The 22,806-nt window shown below is 32.6% G+C and overlaps 2 protein-coding genes across 5 annotated transcripts in view; one reads left to right on the top strand and one right to left on the bottom strand.

Annotated features, from left to right (window-relative positions):
* Nucleotides 1-21,888, top strand: part of Rpp21 (ribonuclease P protein subunit Rpp21) — a 51,390-nt gene extending 29,502 nt beyond the window's left edge. Inside the window, exon 4 of one of the 2 annotated variants that reach the window (XM_087412533.1) lies at nucleotides 15,866-21,888. In XM_087412533.1, coding sequence (XP_087268659.1) covers nucleotides 15,866-15,878 — 13 coding nt within the window. In that variant the 3' untranslated portion in view covers nucleotides 15,879-21,888. Of the gene's footprint in view, nucleotides 1-851; nucleotides 3,545-15,865 lie in introns of those variants that run through there. The other variant, XM_087412532.1, reaches the window with a different exon arrangement.
* Cad87A (cadherin 87A) overlaps nucleotides 1-22,806 on the bottom strand; it is a 271,251-nt gene that overhangs the window by 28,496 nt on the left and 219,949 nt on the right. The window lies entirely within an intron of this gene.

The following is a 22,806-nucleotide window of genomic DNA, read 5'->3' as shown; positions in this document are numbered from 1 at the left end:
TCAAAGTAAGGAAATAATGACGTCATTAATCTGAGTATGAAATACTCAACTCGTTTCAAACTCAGTTTAACTTGTGTGTAAGTGGAAAGCAAATGATATGTCCTACGAAATCACAATTGATATGCAAAAATAGCTACTTATATCACTAATGTAAAAAAAAAAAAAAATTAGGAAAATATTGAAAATTCCTGAATTCCTTAGTCTTTCAATTACGAATTGAATGTTTTAAAAATGTTACAACTCTTATAAAATCAAAAGAAAAATAAGTTAAATAAGAAAAGAAGTTGAAATCTCTAATTAGCCTAGATTTATTAATTTTTTTATTTTTATTTCCTATTTTTTTAAAATAAAATTTGTTTTGCCAATTCCTTCTCTGTAATTAGTATTTTATTTTCACTTGAATTTAACATAAAAATAAAAATAGAAAAGACATTATATTTTTCCAATAAATAATTAAATGTGTTTCATAATATAGTAACTTTTTTTTATATTAATAGGATAATAAAAATGCCTCAGAATCATAAAAATCTTATGTAATTCAATATTAAACTGTTTTTGCATCTATCTAGAAGAGAAAAACGATGGATCCTTCAATTTCAAATTAATATTATAATTTCTAATTTTATATAATTAATTTTTAATAAATTATTATATTATACAAATAATTTTTCTATTGTTTTCTATCAATATCTTTATAAATACTTCATAAAATAATTTCTGTAAGTAAAGTAGTCATCTATATCTTTGAGTGACAGAGTCTTTACAGAAATTCGTTTAAAATCGACAGGGCAAAGTGTTAAATATCCTTTGCAATCATTCAGATCTTAATACGACATGTATTTTGTATGTAGTAGGTACCTTTGACATCGCACACACGCGCGTGTGTCAGGACACGTGCGATCTCAAACGTGCGCTGAGATCAGGAGCTTCCTTCTCGCGACCGGAATTTTACTGTATCCCTTATGAAGCCTAGGAAGGCACACGGGTCTCGAACGTGCCTCGATTCATACGTGAGGGGCATCACCGTTTTACGAGATCGATCATTTGCGAAAGTCTTCGCAAGTCCATCCTTGGACCATCTCGAGGAGTTTTCTTCTCTCGACGCGAAGGAAAGTCGGAGTTGTCGCAGCAAGTATAGTAAACGCCCGGCTTTATTGGTGGATTTGTGCGATGGAAATTCCTCTGTATAGGAAAAAAGAAACAAATCCACCTCTTCCGGATTTCGAGACGCGCACGTTCTTCCTCTTTGTTGTTACAAGAAATTCGACCATGTTTGATGAATGCATTTTTTATTACGCGTATTGTTACGTTACATAGGAACGTGCCGAGCGTTTGCTCCTCGATGGATAAATTCGTTATTATGTTGAAATATTCCCAAGTTCACGAATGTACAGTCGAGTACCGAGACTTTCATTTGAGAAGAGGCGAACGAGTCAAGTCCTAATATTGAAAAAACAATTCCAAGTCTGTATCTTTAAACGACTTTTTAAAAGTTTCGTAAACAGTTTCAGATCTCTGCAAAGTTTGTCGAAAAATGACAAGAAGAAAAGCAGCTTCGGAAACGTGAAATGTTTCTTCGTAATATAATAGAAAGGTACGTTTTTATTCTAATTCATTCTAAATGAATATAATTAAAGAAACAAATACTATTTTTATTATATATATATAATCTTATGTTTTAAATAATGATAATGAAAAGAATGCAAAATCAGAAAATACAGCAATTTTGTTAAAAATATCGAAACGCTCGAAAAGAGTTCAGCGAGAAAAAAAAATACTTACAAAGGCTGCGAAGTGTCGCAAGGGTAGATATCGCTTGCATGGAAGTTTGAAAAAGACGGAAAAGTGGGTAACACCGAGGGTTTAGTAGCAACTAACGAGGTCGAGGGTGGAAAGATGGCACTCAAAGTTCTTGTCAAGTGTGTACGTGTACCCAATTGCGCATGCATTAGAATATATACATATTTACGCGGTAGATAGTCTCCCAAAGGCGTCATAGCAATAGAGAACAATAATAATGGCGATACCTGATGGCGAAGTTAAATTTACTTCTAACATATTACAGTGCAAATGCAGATACGAATTCTCTTGTCGAAATCGACCTCTTGGTCGTTACGATTTAAATAAACGAAGAATCTTTTACTTGAAATTACAAAAGAAAATCATTTGTAGCTAGATAATTTACTGTATGAACTGCATTTATGTGTTTTATATTTATTATATTTATTATGAAAGATCACTTTAGGCGATCTAATTCGTATTCATAATTTTATGTTTACGCAAGAATGAAAAACATTTGAAGTATCAAAATACGCACGTATGTAAAATATATATTAAAATTTATTTATACAGAAAAATATACGTGTATTATAAATATATATAAAAACACATTACGTATAATTATAAAAAAAATTCACAAAATTGAACGCGAATAGATTGCGATTACAGATCGATCAAAGAGTCTTACAACACAATCAGGCGGGAATACTTAATTCATTACTTAATTATGAGAAGCTGCACGTTAAATAAACAACGTAAACATCTGCAATAATGTGGCGGAGTGATTAACAACGGCGTGCGAGTCGTAACACATTATAACGCGCTTGATAATATACTGTAACGTAGCATCGGCATTATCATACTCGCCGTGTTTCCAGTAATTACAACGTCAAATGTTGAAAATTTCCAGCGAGGCGGATAATGACGTACGCGGAATAATCGCATAGACAGAATACACTGTTAGATACCAAAAGCAGCAATAATAAACCCTTGAGTTGTAAACAACATTTTATTATTTTTAACTTTCATATTATTTATGTGTATCATAATGCAATGCAATATTTTTATGATTAGCTTTAAAGTGACAACATATATCTATATTAACATATTACGCATTTGGTAAATAATAGACTAAATTTCAGTCAAATTTACTACATTTTCCTGAGTTAAATTTTTTAACTCCATTGTTTTAGTTAAATTAAGGATGTATTGAATAAGAATAGTCACGACCTAAAAAAATGATTAAAAATATCTGAAATTTGATATTATAAATTTAACAGTGTAGACAGAACTCACTAATAGATATCAAAGGAGCAATAGTAACCCAATTCCTTGTGTTGAAAATAACATTTGTCATTTTATTATTTTTAACTTCTATATAGAGGAGATCAGGGCAAGTCTTAAAAATTCAAATTCTTAAAAGTACATCTAAATATAAAAATTTCTATCATTTTTTTAAATACATTTTTTTTTATAATTAAAGCATAATGCATATTTTAAAATTTAATAAGTATATTTAGTAAATATTTATTAGTTTAAAAAAAAAATGAAAACATTTTTTCTCAGAAATGACCCATGGTGACTCTCGTACCTGGGGTATACCATAAGTCACCCACAGAATAGTGGAATTATGCAAGAAGTAACGATGACGAAAGTTGAAAAGTATTTTCAATTAACTTACACATTCTTAGTATAATCACTAATACAATAAAATATAATTACAACTAATAATTATTAAACAATGAAATAGAGAGTTATAAGAACACAAATGAGAAATAATCATTAATATAAGAAAAAATTTATTACGATAAGATAAAATTAATTACTTAGAAGTATAAACTGCTCTTTTAGTACATATATTTTCTGTATTATCCCATTTCATTATGAATATTTATGATCTATAGTATCCCAATTATACATTTAATTACACATTTAATAGAAAACTATAAAAAATAAATGTTAGATTATTACTTGTAGTATATATATATATATATATATATATATATACACACACGTTAAATTAATATTATCACAAATCGTATTCAATTTGAATTATTTTTAACTATTTTTATAGACTATCATATTGCTACTCAATATGTCATTATATATATATATATATATATATATATATATATATATATACATATATATGTATATTATTTAAAATTTAAAGTATAATATCGATAATACTCGCGAAATCATCAATGAACGAAATAATAGAGAAAAAATAATAGAGAAAAGATGAGACACATCGATTTATTTCTGTTTGCATCGTATCAATTTTGCGGAAACTCGACGCATAGTGCGTAACGTGTGGGGTACATACGCACACGCACGTAACATTTGCACGCCGTAATTTCAACTTTCTAACTAACCGCGCCGCTTCCTCTGCATGAATTCCGAGCTCAACCAAGGTATTTCGCTGGAGGTGGAACAATAATTCGACATCCGTTTGTGAAAGGAGTAAGAGTAATAATAACTGACACATTCAAATTCGCGCCTTACAAAATTAGATGTGATATCTACAGAATAATAATGCATCGCGATTTAATGTTTAATAAGGAATAAGTAAAAATAAACGGGAAATAAAATCAGATTTATCAGGATGAAATTACGATGCTCTGTTTCTGTCATTCAATATCATTTTTCAATAACGAACTTCTCGACCGTTTCATAAATTATATAATCGCTTCTAAATAAAGTTATGTCAGATGTCTCATCTCAGTGCAACAATAAAAAAAAACTATATCTGTTAATAGATTCGTTAAAACTAAGAGTATACATATTCCAAAAGCTCAATATTCTTTTTTCAGAAGAGACCGAATTATATCTTCCAAATTTAGCGTAAAATCGGGACACCGCATCTTTGTGGTTCTAGTAAGATCCATCTTGACCTTAAATTTTATGAAAGACAAGAAATTAAACCTCTCGATTTTTACGCCGAATCTGAATTTGGGCGAAAGTTACGGAGAAATCTAAAAGTGCAAATTACAAATTACAAAAAGAAAAAAATAGTCATTCCTTTCAATGCATCTTTGTGGTTCTGATAAAATCTGTCTTGTCTTTAAATTTTACGAAAGACATGAAATTAAACCTCTCGATTTTTACGGCGAATCCGAAGTCGAATCCAAATTCAGACGAAGACTATGGGCAAACTGAAATTGCAGGCGAAGTTTTCACGAAAAGAAAAAAGTTGTTTCTTTCATTTCGGAGGATCTCGCAAAACACCTTATCGTAAACCCTTGGCAACCGCACCGGACCTTTTTCGTAAATGCGGACAGCGAAATGCAACGCTCGAAATAACACGGCTAGCCGGTGACATCGGCGGTGGGTCAAGCACGGATAAGCGGGTCGCGGCAAGGGATGAATTCCCTGGAATGAAACTACGGATTTCATCCCCCACGTCCGTATCTAAGTTGCATTGGGCGGGAAGATTTCCAGCTGCGAGGTTGGTTGACCGAATGTAACAGAACGACAGCGTTTATTATCACGCGATGCACGGCTGGGATATGTTGAAATTACTTAAAAGCGTTTCTTTCTGCTGTCAGAATTTTCGAAAAATGTTTCCTCAACCCATCCTGGACGGTGCCGACAATCGCACGCTACGACACGACGACACGATTCGTTTCACCGTTTAAACTATCGACACTTGCGCGGTAAATGTGTCACGAACAACTAGGTCGCTGCATTTGATTTGCTACGCCGGATTCTGGTTTCAGCCGATTGTATGAAATTAACGATACAAAGAGTTTTTAATAATATTTCTTTAAAGTGATTTTTATTTTATAAAATTTCACTGAAAAAAAAAATAAATTTTAATAAATATTTATTCGAATAGTTTTAAGTATTTATTAAATATGAACGTAACGTGTTCAAGTACAAGTATCATTAATTTAACTATCATTTTTATTAAAAAAGTAAATATTTATCTAGTAGTATTCAAATAAATATGTATTAAGATTTAGTAACTTGCTTTTCAATGTGCGTACATTCTTTAGATTATTGAATTTATTATTCTTAAAAAGAATATTATTCTGATTTCGCAAAAAGAAAATAAAAATAATTATATCAAAAAAAAATAAATAATTTTCCTGGAGTATCTAAAAATTTAATCAGCTACAGATCTAAAAATAATCTTGTTCAGCCATCATAGGACTAATAATTATGTAAGACATTAAAACTTATTAGAATGTTAAACTTTTTGCATCATTTCTCCTCATTATACTTGAGATTTTATAGTTTTTGACTAGGATTCATTTATTTAATCATTCGATTTTAATTAGATTTCCTCATATTACGTCTTATCAAGTTCCATTGATGTGACGATTCCAAGTGACGATTGATTTTGTATCATAAAATTATCCCTATTTTCTATATTTCTTTTTTGAATACTTTCAGCCAATTGTTCTTTCCATGTAAAAATAATTCAAATTAAGTACAATTTGACAATATAAATTTAACAATATATATAAAGTAATAGTACAGTGATGCATTAAGAGAATGATTTGATTGATACAATGACTCACACTGTAGAAAGTAATCGCATCGACAAGATTCGGGCGTGGAAAGGGAAGCGGGTAATTGAAATGGTTGGACGTCGGCAAAGTTGCCTGTTTCCATTTCGTTTGCCATCTTCCGTATCTTCGCGTGCTTTGAGCAACTTCCAAAGCTTTGGCAAAAGATAGACGAGCAAACATACATTTTCGTTGCAAGAAAAAAAACAGAAAAAAAACGAGTACGAATAAAAGACAGACCAACTTTTGCAATCGTAGTTTTACACTACGGATGCGCAGAAACGACGAACTACATTCAATAGGATCCCAATTAATTATAGCGTATTCTTGGAGCATCCTATTGCAGTAATTTGTCCCATGGAATGAATAATCTCTTCGGAAATGTGAGATTTAATCACTCCATCAATGTCGTGTGCACATATAAGGTGTTCTGAAAATCACGGTACAAAAGAGATAATTCCTCGTAAATAAAAAATATAGAATAGAATTTTTTCGTATAGAACTCCTTTCAAAATAATCGAACTTGAATATTCGTTATATGCGTACACTTGACTAGCCACAATCTGCTTCATCCCACTGGAAAAAGAATTCGGTTGCATTAATTGGAATTCTAGTTGAAAATGGAACAAATCAGAATTTTCTGATTGAATCTATTATAATTCTAATTGAAATAATCAGAATTTTGACTGATATAATCAAAATTTTTTAATTCGTTCATCGTTTCAATCACAAATTTTTCTCAGTGCAGACTGTTTACTACAAGGGATAAAGTACTGAAGGTATTGCGGTGTGATTTGAGGCATTATTCGGAATTATTTAAGAGAATTGTGTATTATAATAAGCGGTATGACATTAAGCATTACTGGGCATTGTAGAACATTGTTAGAACGTTATGGGCTTTAATAGGCATTGGTGTATGTAATTTTGATCGGTTTATCCTTTGATTTATTGTTATTTCTATATCTGAGTTTGATATATGTGTTAAAAAAATATATACAAATATAAATAATTTTTAATAATGTATTCATTTATTAATTAAAAAATTGTTAAAAATGTCACCTTTCATATCGCAGACAAGTTCTTGCTCGAGCAATTAAGGATGTGTTTTATACATATTTTCAAAATGATAACAAAATTATAAAAAATTACAGATTATTCTAAATCTAAAAATAATACGACAAATTTGGTTTACTATCAGGATCATAAGTTATTTTAATAAACAGTAGTATTTTTTTCATCTGTGCTCTAATTAAAATGTATAAAATGTTATAAAATAAAGAACAAAAATCTCAATTTTTAAATATAAGTACATCATGGGTTCAAGATTATTTATGTATAGAGTTACATTGCCCAGTAAATAAACAAAATATTTATTTTTTCTATATCTTTGTAACTAATCAGTGAATCGCAATGAAACTTTGCATGAGTTATTTTGAATATTTGAAGAATTTATTTAAAAAATTTAGATATTTATCATTTTTTAAATTTTAATTAAATAACACATAAAATAAATAAACGACAAAAATGTGTTATTAAATAAAAATGTAATCTTATTCACATAACTTTCATACGTATATTTGAAGTGTAAGTATTAAACACATTTACAAATTTAATTTTCTTTCCAGAGTGTTTCTGTACGTGTGATATATCTTTAAAAGCGCAGAAATTATAACCGATGGTAATAATATGTTAAAATTCTTTTTCGGATGCCCATATAATATTGTCTCTTAAGACAATATTTAAACTCAATCTTCTCGAAAACAGAGCTCTATTAAAAAGAAATTTTTATTCATATTTTCAACTTATTTTTGTACGAGGAATCACCTCCTTCCCGTTGATGATACTACTAATTTCTGGAACGCCCTGTACATCTGCATCAATTGAAAAATAAATACTTTGACGGTTGTTGTACACGCATCGTTCCGCACATTTCCCTCACATATTCACAATCGTCTTTCATTTGCGATATTAAAACTATAATTCACGTGCATTGTTTGCCGCGCGCTTCAGCGAAATTGCGCACGAACGGACATCGCGGGCGTCGCGAAATTCACGAATGCAGGATGCAGCCGCGCGACTAAATGACCGACGAAAATCGAATAACTCGACGGTATTTCGTACGGCTTGCGTGCGACATGACAAACGCCCGGTGGTCTTCGTTCTGGCTTATCTAGGGAAGAGGAAAAAAGTCCCCAGGAAAAAAGAAAAAAGTGCGGTTCACCGTCACGCCCGATGAATTACTACGCGGTCGGCTGATACGCGATCTTATTATTTGTTGCGAAAAAAAGTGGAAGGACAAGCGCGCTCCGTGTCCACGAGTTTCGAAGATACAAGATGCAGTCGTTGTTCTTTTTTTGCACCAACAGCGGGATCGTTCGTTTTATAGGAAGAGCTTTATTGTAAAAATATCGAAAATATATTTTCCTTGTACATATCGCTTCCTTTTTTTGTGTGTTTGTAAAGAAATGCACGCAAATGTGTGTTTGTAAAGAAAGAGATCTAATACAACCGACATGATAACATGATAACATAACATAAAGGATTTGATAACATAAATTATTTGTATGAATTGTGCAATCACTTTTGGTTCCATCAAGAATACGGCTTTTAATTATAATGATAATACATTGAAGATGACCAAAATAAGGCCGAAACATTCGTACGTATCTAAGAAAAGAAAAAAAGGATGAATATAATTAGCAAGAATCTTCTATTCGCATATATAAAATATAGATATGCTAATGTCAACTGCTCTCAGTTGCCTTTAATTCTCACCTTATTAATTAATTAATAAGGTAAACTTTTAGAACGTACCCAATAAGGTGAGATCGATTCGATCCTATGCTTATTTTTCATCTAATTAATCCACAAAATGAGTGAAAGAAGCAAATAGTAACATAAAACTTCATCCTCTATTTATTCATAGATAAAATTTATAGATAAAAATACAATTTTATACGTTCATACTTTATAAATTTATACTTTAGATTAAACAAAAAACGCTTTGACTAGTCAACGAACCGTGGAGTTATTTTTATCCCAACCTCACCAACTGAAGGAGGGCTAATTGTGTTTTTTATTTTATTTTAAACATTGAGAGCTAAATAAAATAAGAATTCTTTTGTTAGATAAATTATTTTTATATAATTTTGTGCGTCTATTGTAACTTATATTTATGAGATTATTTTATAAAATAATTTTTCTTGTGTGTTGCTTCTTTTTTTTAATGTGTTCGTAAAGAAAGAGGTCAAAATAACAACTATATACTAACGATACTAACGTAGCAATGTGCGTCTATTTATATATTGTATTATAAAATAAATAAAATCATTTTCATATAACCTGCTCACACATCTGCTTTTCTGTATGCTTCAACTGCCAATAAATAGTATATTATTCGCGCTATACAAATTCCTTTTATAAAAATATATCGATGATTCATATGCAAATAAGAGAGATTGTGTTAAGGCATACTCGGTACTCAACGTCCAACGTCCATGACGCAAGCTGACGAGAATGACCCGCTTATCGTTGTAATGCGTCGCTCGTCGATTATTCGGCATTAGTGGTATTATTCTCCTGCAATTCCTCCGCGTATAAATTGATCTGGACCGATGGCGATATCTGCGAGCGGTACTTTCGCATCTACAGCAACGAGATGTGTATCGAGACATAATCGGCGTACGTAATCGGATCTACGTTTTTGTAGTTTTTCATTACAGTTGTATGTTATCATTGCAAGTATTTTTGAATCTCCTCTATACTCTATTTAGTCTCGACTGTCCATATAGTATCGAAAAAATTGTACAGAATTTACGTTTATCTATATTTTATAGAAATAATATAGAAAGATTCCGAATCCAGAAGCTTAATGTTAAGCAATAGTTAGTACAAAAAGGTGCACAAATTAGTCTCTCTTTTATAATTAGTAAATCTCTCGACTTTTCGAGCGATTCTGCTTGTTTGTAACCAATGCTTTGTCCAATCGACTTGTCTACAGTCCAATCACTTTATAAATAGCGCTTCGTAAGAAATAACAATAAGATCGGAAATCCAGCTTCACAAAGAATAACTCCAAAAAAGGTTTTTTTTCGCCCGTTTTTTGGATTCTGTGTGTTAAATGAGATATTAATTACAAAGAAGTTTCAGATTGAGACAATGTTGTTATCATAGCTGGAGGGGGGGGGGTCGTAATACGTCTATGCGAAAATCCATTTTCTTTTACATTCCCAGCTCTGATAATAATTGTCACTTCAACTTCGAACTTCTCTGTAATTAATGTTTCAACATAAGGTAAAATTTGGCACATAATTCAGTTCCAAAATCGAGGGACCAAAAAACGGACGATTTTTGAGATCACTCTTTATAAGACTGTTTTTTCTATTTTTAAACATACATATATTAAATATCAATAAAATCAATATTTGTTCAGTTAATAAGTTCACATAAATATTCCTTTATTAACGAGTATTTGTGATAAATATTATGTTTATGTATATCAATAAAATTATCAATGAAAGTGACAATTTCGATAGTGCATTGAATTCGCCTTGGAGATCCCTACAATATTATAGAAAAAAATGTAATGGTGCCATTTAAAAAATTCAAGTGATCTTGACTGTCTTTTATAAAAAAGAATTTAAAAAAAATTTTTTTATCGCATGTTGTAACCCGCATGAAATAAATCGATAATCACCTTTCAATCTGATTTTTTTTAATTGTCAGAAGTGTCTAAAAGATCGGAAGAAGTGCGGAGCACCCTGTATATAAATATTTTTTACTGCTTCTTCAAAATCTTCATAATCTTTTACGATCTCTGCGTAACGTAGACGGCCAAGTTTGTCGCTTACGTCACTTACGCAATTCGTCAAAAATTTAATTTGACCGAAGCCAGGTTGGCGCCGAGTCGGTCGGCACGCGCGTTATTTAATGCAGGCGACTTTCTATTTTGCCAACAGCCCCGGCGGTGTGCTTTCTGTCGCATTCGCTATCGGAATTTTAATCTGTACGCGCATGCAGGACGCGGCGGACGCGCGTCGCGTCGCCGAATGCAAAGCGAAACGAGCGCGAGGTACTCGTGACAGAGCGTTTGACATGACGACAATTCCGTCATTACGCTGTCGACGGAATGCAGCACGTCTGTGTGAAAAGCGCGTCCTAACTTTTCGCCCCTTTCATTTTCCCGCATATTCCACACCACCATCGATTATTTATTCGGATTAAATGGGAAGGAATTTTACGTTTGAACGCAATCACGTTTACACCGGTGAAGTTGCATTCTTTCGCGAATTTTCCGCTCGCGATTACATGCTTCAGAGAATTTATTGCGAAACTATAAAAAAAAAAATAAATAAATGCAGCGGTAATAGTTTAGTATATTGCGTACAACATTCATCAATATACTTGATATAAAAGTAGTGTTTCAATATTTTTATTTAATTTAATGACTTTTTGATTCGTTGAAAAACAAACATATGATAATTGTTAATACAAAATAAAATTTCAATCGAATTCAACAAATAATGAGTTATCTGAAACCGTATAAATATGATGCGGTAGATTCAAAAATTGTTCATAAAATTATTCATAATATAATGAGATTGAGATATGACGAGATGAATTTATGTAAAAATAATCATCTCTTATTTGCATAATTTTTTAAAAATAATTTATTTAAAGTTCGATAAATGTCGTCTAAATGTTAATCAAATGCATTTCTGCAATGCCTTCAAATAAATATCACGAATGTAAAAAATAAGAAAAATTGAAGCAGCTTAAAAAATCTAAGTAAGTCAATTATACACACGTAAAAAAATAAAAAGGATAATTTATTAATAATTCATTTTTGGCGAAAAAGTATCTTCTAAAAAAATAAAAAAGGATTTTCTAAAAAAATCAAATAAATAAGTTCACCACAAAGGCTAATATAATATCACATCTTTTAGAAAATTTCATTCATCACATTATTGCTCGAAAAATGAATTTGATTGTGTTACAACGTATGATTTTCATCGGCTCTCGCTGATATAATAAAATTACGCTCTACAAAAGTTTCTCTCATAAAATTACGGAGACAATTACGGTTAATTGCTTGTCTGCGATAATCCATTGAAATACGAGACTCTCTATAATTTCGTATAAAAATGTATTGCTTAAAAAAGAAATAAGCATTCAAGAAAATAAATCTAGAATAACGGACACACGTAATACTACGTAATATTAATTTATTTTTGACAATGCATAGTCGACGTTCCTTCTCAAAGGGAAGTTAAATGGGTTCGTTGATGCCTAATACACCAAAATTGCGCTTTTGAAAAATTCCTTTCGTCCAATTACTCGCTCAATTACCACCAATTATTCACCGTATCGCAACGTTACAATACAGGAGCTCCAAGCTTTATGCAAAATCGAACGTCCATGTATGCCTTCCGTCGCGCATCGATAAGAGCGTGAATTCACGCGATAATTGGGGCTGTCGGCACGCACACCGTCGTTACAACACCGACTCGTGATAAAAGATATACATGAACCTGTATGTACCTCGTCCTTCCGCTCGGTCTTCACTAATTCAAATTTAATTCCGCGCGAATTAAAAGTTTTCTCTGTGTACGGTTCCCTTGTGCGTTCTAATCGTAATTGGCTCGCGTCTGCGAGCTAGTTGCTTTCGCGTCAATTCATCTCTCGGACGCGGAATATCCCGGGTCTACATCTGGATCGAATCCCGATATATCCCGGGAATACGGTCATACTCGTTACACACTAACAGGTCGCGCGCGTTCCCGGCCTGAAATCGCTGAGCTGCGATTTTTATTTCGCACAGTTATATCCCGTTCCTGGCGATGTGACTGTCGTCTAACGAGCGTGTATTGCGCCTTCACTGACGATCGTGATTTTGATCTACGAGTTTCGTGACATACGAGAAAGTAATAGTTCTAACGCCCCAAAAAAGCACAAATGTTGTAAAAGTTAAGATAAAATTGTGTGTCTAATATAAAGAAATATGTTCAGCTTAATTGAAGGATTGCTTTGTATCCCTCATGTTTTCTCACTGGATTAGACTTGATTCTATCGTAGCTACGATTCGTAGAATTAATAGAGGATTGATGTCGTCAGAATAAAATTGTAATGGACCACGAAAAATACGTATATACTGTTAAATTCATAATGCCCAAATTATGCTCAATTTGTGTTATTTGTAATCACTTTTATCGCCACTGTTCCTACTGAATAGTTACAGAAATGCCGTTAATTCAACTAACACAATGGAATTAAATAATTTAACTCAAGAAAAATTGTATTAAATTTGATTCAAATTTAGTTTATTATTTAGTGCATACGTTAATATGGACGTTGTTTACGTTGAAACTGATCACAAAAATAGATTGATTTACATTCTGGATCTACACATAGGAAGTTAAAAATAATGAAATGTTATTTTACTTAATAGATTGAGTTACCACTGTTCCTTTGATGTCTAACGGTGCATGTCAAAATTACAGGAATAGAAAACGTAACTCGAACGAATGCTACGAAAAGCAAAGTTTTAAGGATGCTTTGGTTGAATAATATCAGCTAAAAGTATTACAAAAATCATTATCAATCATAAAATTTTGATGGTGAATACGCCGCGCTTTGAAACCAACTTCAATAAACAAAACAAGAAATAATTTGATTTATACTGGCTCATGTTTTAGCACAATTACTTTATTTTGCCTCAATTTTAGGTAAACAACTTTTAAATGAGTAAGTAGATTCAAATAAACTTTTGCATAAATATTTATTAAAATTTTATCAGTGTATTAAAAAAATTAATTTAATTCGTCTTATTTAAAATTGACTTAATACCATTTTCTTATCAAATTTATGCATATGTATTACATGATTTTACTTCAGAATCAAGGCAAAACAAAAGAATTAAATAACTTCTTAATTATTTAATTAATAAGAGATTGTTATAAAATTTTACAAATGTAATAATAGCGCAATATCTATGAAATTTTTATATTTCTTAGTAATACTTTAATTGAGAAGTGACAAAAACTTTTTTTGTAAGAATATATATCACACTTCAAGGCAAATTAAATACAAAGATAACAAAAAAAAGCTCTACGTTCTCGTATACATTTTATTCAATTATGGCTAACGTTGCCATGCGATTTTGACAGAGAGTGTCTCTTTTCGATTGAAACGTCACGAAGATATCGCATGGTATCGGTTATAGGTCGGAATTTTGGGCAAAATGCCGCGATGTGATTCGGCGTTGTCGACTATCTGTGCGGCAATTCGTATCGCGGGCATGTCGGCTACACCAACACCGAAATAAAACCTGCAAAAAGGAGCACTGTGGCGGTCCACGTGCACCCTTTTGTCCGGGAGATCGCGATTCCGTGCACGTAGTCGCGATACACGACGCCCGCGAGGATGAGGTGGTTTTCCCACCCCGTGGGAGGGGGTGGTAAAAGCATTGTATCCTCCGAAAGTAGTTCCCGGTCTGCAGTCGACAGGAAGCACAAGAATACCGAGAGAATTATCTGGTACGGACGTAAAGGGGAGAATCGTGACGAGAAGGGAGGAGCGGTCGCGTGACCGCGTTACTTCCGGGAGGGAAGAAAAGACGCCAAGGTTGCGGGCGGCGATACTTTCGCGAGAAACCCCGAAGGGTCGGCGATAAAGCTACACGCGGAGGAAAGAGAGTGTCTGTGGAGATATTTTTTGAATGAGGTGTATTTTATACTTGTGAGGATAACAGTGTGCGTGGAGGGTGTGAGATAAGTCGAATCTTAATACGTGATGACTGATCGCATTAGGAATGATGACGCCAGTGATCGCGTGCGGCACTGCCATTACATCGGAAGTGTGATACTGCGAATTTTTCGAGTGAGTGCAAAAATCGTGGATATGTGCAGATAATTTGTAGTATGATAACGCTAAACGATCCCATATTTAGATACGGAAGCTAACGAGAAAGAAAAAATAAGAGGGACAGAGAGAGATGATACGACGTTTAATAATATTCTAGGAATCCTTTAAGAACATATAAGGGTGTCTCACAACTACCGCATTTCCTCTTAAAAACATATTCTTGAAGTAATTTTAAGACGAAAATCCTAATACAAAAATGTCGAGGCTACAATAGTTTTTGAATTATAATTGGTTAAAGATAATGTGTAATTCGAAAACTACCTCAAGAATACATTCTTAAGAGGAAATGCGGTAGTTGTAAGACACCCTATATAGGAGGGAAAAAATGAAGAATGAAAATAAGGGATCAAAAGTACAAAGATACAAAATAATATAAATGAAGATGTAAAGACAAAAACTATACAGATACGTTTAGGGGAAACTGGAGTACCATAGGTCATGGGATACTAAGGGTCATCGATTATTTAATATAATCTAGAATGTTTAAATTAATACTACTAGTACAATACTGTTACTTCTTTGTCCATACTTTTTATCTAAGTGCCAGTGATTAAATTTCATTGTATCGAAAAGCATCTATTAATGGTTTTCGTGGTGCAATTGTAACTTTTTAATCGCATAAAAATGTTTTAATATTGTTTTTGTTGTAGAAGATACATGTGATGAAGCTAAGATACAAGTTTCTGCGCATCTTTTCTCAACTTACCACGTTACAAGTAATAATCTAACATTTATTTGTTATAGTTTTCTATTAAATGTATAATTAAATGTATAATTGAGGTACTATATATAGGTCATACATTAAATATAATATTTATAATGAAACGGAACAATACAGAAAATATACTAAAAGGGCAGTTTATACTTCTAAGCAATTAATTTTATTTTATCGTAATAAATTTTTTATCTTATATTAATGGTTATTTTTCATTTGTGTTCTTGTAACTTTCTATTTCATTATTTAATAATTATTAGTTGTAATTATATTGTATTAGTGATTATGCTAAGAATGTGTAAGTTAATTGAAAATACTTTCCAACTTTCATCACCATTATTTCTTGCATAATTCCACTATTCTGTAGGTGGTTTATGGTACCCCAGATATGAGGGTTATCATGAGAGTCATTTCTTAACAAAATATATTTTTATTTTTTTCTTAAAAATTAATAAATATTTATTAAATATACTTATTAAATTTTAAAATATGCATTATGCTTTAATTATTAAAAAAAAGATACAAAAATTGTTATATTTAGATGCACTTTTAAAAGATTGTCGTGCATTTAGTCTGCGACCAATACGATAGGTGTCTTTGTTTAATCTATAGGATACATCGTATAAATTGCGGGCTGAACGGTGTAAAGGTAGTCCATAAGAGTAAAGAAAAGAAAATAGAAAATAATATTATGAGTAGAAAATAAGTGCGAAAAATTGAAGTAAATTGCAAATGTAAATAAATAAGCCAATACAAGAAAAATTTATGTAAATCTTCACATTGAAACAAAATTTTTAGATATATGCCTTTCTTAAATAATGTCTAATTTATATTTTTATGTTTTTAACAATATTACGATTCGATAATGACATTATAAAGAACGTTAAATTTCAGTGCTTGTAATTTCATGCCTGTAATTTCTTCAATTTAAATCCTGACATGACAACGAGCATATATGCTTTTAGTTAACGTTTCAACATAATTTCTTAATTTAAAAAATACTTATTTTATATAATGATGATCACACATCACATTTTTTGTTCTTGATATGTGTGTTAATATATTATAATTTGCTCCAGTGAAGTGAGTCAGTAACTTTTCTATGTTTAATCTCATCTGTTTTAAATTCTGACTTTGTTGCCTTTAAAGATCAATCAATCGACTGGTATCATTCAGCTGCCTAACTGGTATGGGATTACATGAGAGAGTGGTGGCTCTTTTCACGATTAATTTACGCTAATTTGTATCATCATCTTTTTGTAACACGATACTGTAGATGACTAAAATATTAGCTGACATCTACATATATGTATATATATGTTTGTAATATCGGATTGTAATAATAGCGCAATTATTATAGCGTCAATTCCCATTAGTCTTTTGTCTTAGTTTATTTATTTGCATTTGAAATTTCTGGGAATTTGTTTCTATTATTGTTTGTTTAAAATAAGTTGTGAGAATTAGCAGAGAGAGAGAGAGAGAGAGAGAGAGAGAGAGAGAGAGAGAGAGAGAGAGAGAGAGAGAGAGAGAAATGTGAAATGATAGTAAAATGATAGGATGCGAAAAAGCTGACTCAGTTATCTCTATCTCTCTAGGATAAGAGAAATCGAAGAGAATTTTCGTTCATAAACTTGAGTCGCCCCAGGTAAACAGATGTAAAGTAAAAGATAGGCGACGACGACGATCATGGCGATCGCTCGCAGCGAGATCGCGCGACGCGCATTTCTAACGAGGATGCATTTGCAGGTAGATTTGCATGTAGATGGCGGAACACACATCTGTATGTAACGTATGCAGCTGGTCGCAACCAGCTGCCGTTGCGCGATGTTTGTCGCGTGTACTGTAAATGCTTTCATAAGGTTACACGTGCTCGCCGCCTCCACCGTAAGCAGCCTTCGTATCGCTGTAAGTAATGACGAGGATATCAACGGCGGGTCGAAAAGGTGAGCCAGGTCGTAAGGTGAATTGAGGTAAATGCGCTTGTATTCGTTCCGTTGCAGCAAAGAAATTGCACGGGGGAAGAGAAAACGTTTCGCGCAAACGGTAGAATCTTGATCGCTCTTAGTGCTCCGCGCGCTTGTTCACGATTTATTATTACCTATTTTTCTCTCTCGTGCCAAATAATAAAACGATTGAAAAGTACATTAGAATTGTTGCGGGTAAAATATAAATTTTAAGTCTCGCGTTACTGAAAGGAGAAAATATTTTTTGGATGAAATACGAGGATTAACGTTCTTTGTATAGTCCACTGTCGTGTACGCGAGTGTAAATTTTCCTGGAATTTAATTCCATTTTTTTTTCCTGTTGCAACTTCGTTGGTTGCTCGAGAAACGGGATAATACGAAGTCCGAGATGCAATTAATTACTCGTTTGTCGATATTACGCTGGACGCAATTTCTCTGGCGGAGACATTTGATCGACGTCCGTACCGCGCTAATAACTCACTTTTAAGACAGTCTTTGATCAACTAATTCCAGTTAACGCATCTTTTTTCTCTCTGTAACACTGAAGGAAAATCAATGTTATTTATATCGCAATTTTTGCGTTAAGCTGAGATATCTTCCTTTAAAGCACGTGGCTTCCAAATTTTGTGGGAAACAAAGTGTTTCCAAGATAATTTGACTGAATTAATAAGAAATCATTTACTATAATTTAAAGTATAACCTAAAGATTTGTTGGATAAATATATTAAACGACACACACAATAAAGTGAAGAATTAAATTTAGAATTGAACCAAGATACCAATTAAAAACCCGCGAAGCTAAACTTTCGGATATACATTATTATTTAATCACAAATAGCATAAAAAAATTGTAACGAAAGTAGAACTTGTACACTTTCGCACACGCAATCTCATAAAAATATAGTCTCTCGAAATCGTCTCTTTCGAGAATATTTAACGTCATATCCATCGCAAACTGCTGATATGTCAGAGGTATCTTTAGAAGCATATTTCCTCACATTTTTCCACTGATACACGCCCGCTTCCATTTATACGAAGTCATTCGACTGCGTAGCGTAACACCGGATACTAGCGCAATGAAATTATTTAACGGCCGGCTAGTAGCGTGCTGTAAACAATACTCGGAAATTCGCATTGCAATCTGCTTGGACAAAGGGCCGTTCGGCTGCATCAGGGCCTGGACGATGTGCTTTTATTGCCCGGCATCGGGGTAGCCAGTTGACCATCGACCATGAACGAACCGCCTCTTTCTGGTCGTCTCTCGTGGTGCTTTCGTCAGCAAGCCGCTGGTGTGTCGCTGCAATTGTATATCAGGTGTGCGGCACTTTTTCAATAAATCCGTTGTCGTTTAACGATCGAGCGGTCGCTAAAGGGACGATTATACGACACACGGGCACTATTTCGCGTTCGAGTTCGCTATCCCGGCACGACATGAGACTATCCTATTGGCTATCTATTGTTCTCTGGTACACACACTTCGTTACGAATAATTCTGATTTTATTACTTAGAACTCGGAAGAGAAAGACGAGATTTCATGAGACATGATTTTATTGCCGAGCTTGTAAACTGCACGATGGGTAGGTAGATAGAATTTGTTTCGAATCTCCGGAACAAGCCTCTTCAGTAGAATAGTAATTCTCAACAATATCAGCTAATTGATAAATTGGATGTAACAATATAAAGCAAAACTTTGATATTTATTCAAGAAGATATAAATGATTAATACGAAAATAGTACTTTTGAAATAGCTACTTGTCTGAAATATTAAATCAATCATTCCTATCTAAATTATATTTTTAATTGGTATCTTTGTCAAAATTATACTTTGTTACTGTTTTTAACTTATTTTACTAAAACATTTATTTCGATCTACTTGCTGTTATTGCACCCAAGCTTTCAATTGTCGATTGTAATAACAAGTAGAATTTAGAGCGTTACGATAAAATTGGGACAACGCTACGGCAAAAACTGAAGAGTCATTAAAAAGTTTCGATTCTCTCTCCTTTAACTTTGCACTTTTCATTTGTAGGCAGGTGCGAAATAAAAACCGCAAAGTGCAAAGTACAAAGTGTAATGTAAAAAAAAAGCAGAAAAGTATTATTTTTATCAGGGCGGCCGTAATCAATATTATTCGAAATCGCGTGAAATTACAAATACAATACGTAACAGAATCGGAATTGCATTCGGAACGAATAATCTTTTTACGATACCACGGGGGTAAGCCGTGATTTATATCTATCGGAAAATGATTTTCTTAACGAGACGTTCGACGTCGCTCGATTTTAAAAAGTTCTAGTGGCACAATGAAACGTGCTGTATCCATTAATCGGCGGCATAATGCATCGATAACGAAGGGGAAATAAGAAACCGGGCTATTACTAGGCGTAATCTACGGCTGGAACTTACTTTCTCGAGGATCGAAACGACTTCGGGGATAAGGAGCCATTCTTCCACTTTGGAGCCAGAAAAGTTCGTAATGGGAATACGATTAAATTGCAGTTGGATTGCTAGAAAAATATTGCCATGCGATGCACGAGAAGGTCGTTAATCTCTTACGGAATTCAAACAACGCTTGAACATTACGCTTGAACACATTACTTCAAAGACTTTTATATGCCTATCCAAGAACTCTTGCTCGTATATTAGCAGAACATTTATTGATCTTAATCGCGCGTTTTATAGCTATTGTAGTATTATTTAATATGAATCTTTAACCCTTAGTACACGATCGTTCATGGCTTATATTTTTTTCTTCGAAGAACATATATATGGCACTTCGAGTAATTACACAGTTGGAAAATGTATGTAATTTAAATTTAATATATTTCACATATGTCCCTAACAGTTCATTCAAATTTTTGTATTAATTCAACTGAAGATGAATATGTTAGAAAATAATACAAATAGTATGTGAAAAATTAACACAAAAATGTAACACTGACGCAATTTGTAAGCAATCATATTTCTTCATTAAAATTTACATTTAAGTATGTTATGTTAAATTAACACATATTTTGTTCATTCATCTTAGAATTTATGTTTTATAATACATTATTTTATGTTATTTATTCATTTACTTATAAATTGTATTATTCTCAAATGTTAAATATCTTTAATATGAATTTCTATTTTAATACGAAATATTCAAATAATACAATCACATTATGCTAAATTAATACTAAGATATATTAACAGATATACTAAAAAGTCGACACAAAATTTTAACAAAAACTTGAGTAGACTGTTTCTAACACAAATACAGAATGTTTTTTATCGTATAGATATAACATTTATACATATATATATATATATATACTTTTTTTTAAATACACGATTTTTAAAAAATGTTAAAGTGTATTTTATATATGTAAGAATGTACAATATATATAAAAATCGCTTAAATAATTTTACATTTGTTAAAATGATGAAAATTAATCCGGAACACGAAACTGTTTCATTGTGTATAATAAGAGTTACGTATGAATGCATGGGAGAATGTCATTTATCGCGAATTTTTCTATAATGTCACAACAAATTTTTTTCTTTTGTAATATATTGTATAGGAATGAAAAGATAACTAAATTAAAAGAATGATTTTATTGTATATCGAATAATGTAAATCGATTTGCACATCTATAATCATATGCAACATTTGTAGATAACGAATTTGTTTATAAAATCTATATTAAAACAAATTCCTTTGCTTTTACCCAGATCATATACTTACTTACTTAATATCGTGCGCGGATGATAATAATAAAATTATATGCCACCAGAATAACTGACCGCATATCAAACCAATTATAGGATATTGATTTTTCTTTTTCCTTCGAGTGCTTTCATATACTACTCGATAATGCCTCTTTCTCGAGCGAATTATTGGCAGGCTGCTTCCTTTCGACAAATACGATGTCTTTATATCTTTGTTATAATTACTTTCCATAGTTTCAGAATTAATCCGTAAAAATATATATATATATACATATATATATATATATACATATATATATATATACGAGCATATAATTTAAAATATCGACATATTAGCGATACCTTTTACGTTTAACTTCTCCGCTGTTTAATTTACTACTATGAAGAAAATAGTTAATTCATCCTCTAAATTTCGATTTGTTCCTCAGTCCCGGTGTAAAATAATAAAATGCAAAATATGAACAAAATTCCAACATTTAAAAGACACGTGAAGCTTTTTGACATTTTTCGCAGGTTTTTAGGAATTTTATGTTCTTACAAGAATCTTTTTAGCGTTCAATTCAACCTCGCTTTACGGCATCTCTTCCGTCCACCTGCCATGCTGGTTCAAGTTTGGATACTCGATCCCTGAAAGTCAAAGACAAGCGCGACATGCGGCGCCGCGCCATTCGTATGCTACTTTTCACTTCGGCAACAAATATGAAGCCGATGTACCGGCTGACACCGACCCGAAAATCTCTTGCTCGCGATTCCGATCCCCTCTTTCACCCCCACGTATATCCGCTCTCTTTTTCGTTTCAGGATTAGTTGGAAAGTCGAGAGCTACGATCGCTACGTGCTTGAAATAGGAAAGTCCATCCATATTCTTTTCGCACTCACCTTTTTCATTTATACGGGGAAAACGCCTCTGCATAAACGTGCCGAAATTTATGGCCGCGAAGAGCCTCATTTCATCCCCTTTCGGTTCGGAGGAAAGTGAACGCTATCCAACAATCCTCCTTGTTGGTCCTTCTCTTGTTCTCCAAAACGATAATTAATTATACGCGAATCGAATTTCTCGATCTACCGAGACTCGATTCCGTGAAAAGGTCTCAGATTTATTTCGCTCTCTCACATCGAATGAAAATCTCAATGGTCTTTCTCTTTCCATTAAATTATTATAATTGCTTCTGTGTACTTCTAGCGTCCGGGACTTTAATT

The sequence above is a fragment of the Acromyrmex echinatior genome, chromosome 13, assembly GCF_024713525.1.
Source record: "Acromyrmex echinatior isolate Ae372 chromosome 13, ASM2471352v2, whole genome shotgun sequence".
Classification (NCBI taxonomy): domain Eukaryota; kingdom Metazoa; phylum Arthropoda; class Insecta; order Hymenoptera; family Formicidae; genus Acromyrmex; species Acromyrmex echinatior.
This window is presented reverse-complemented; position numbering and strand designations above follow the sequence as displayed.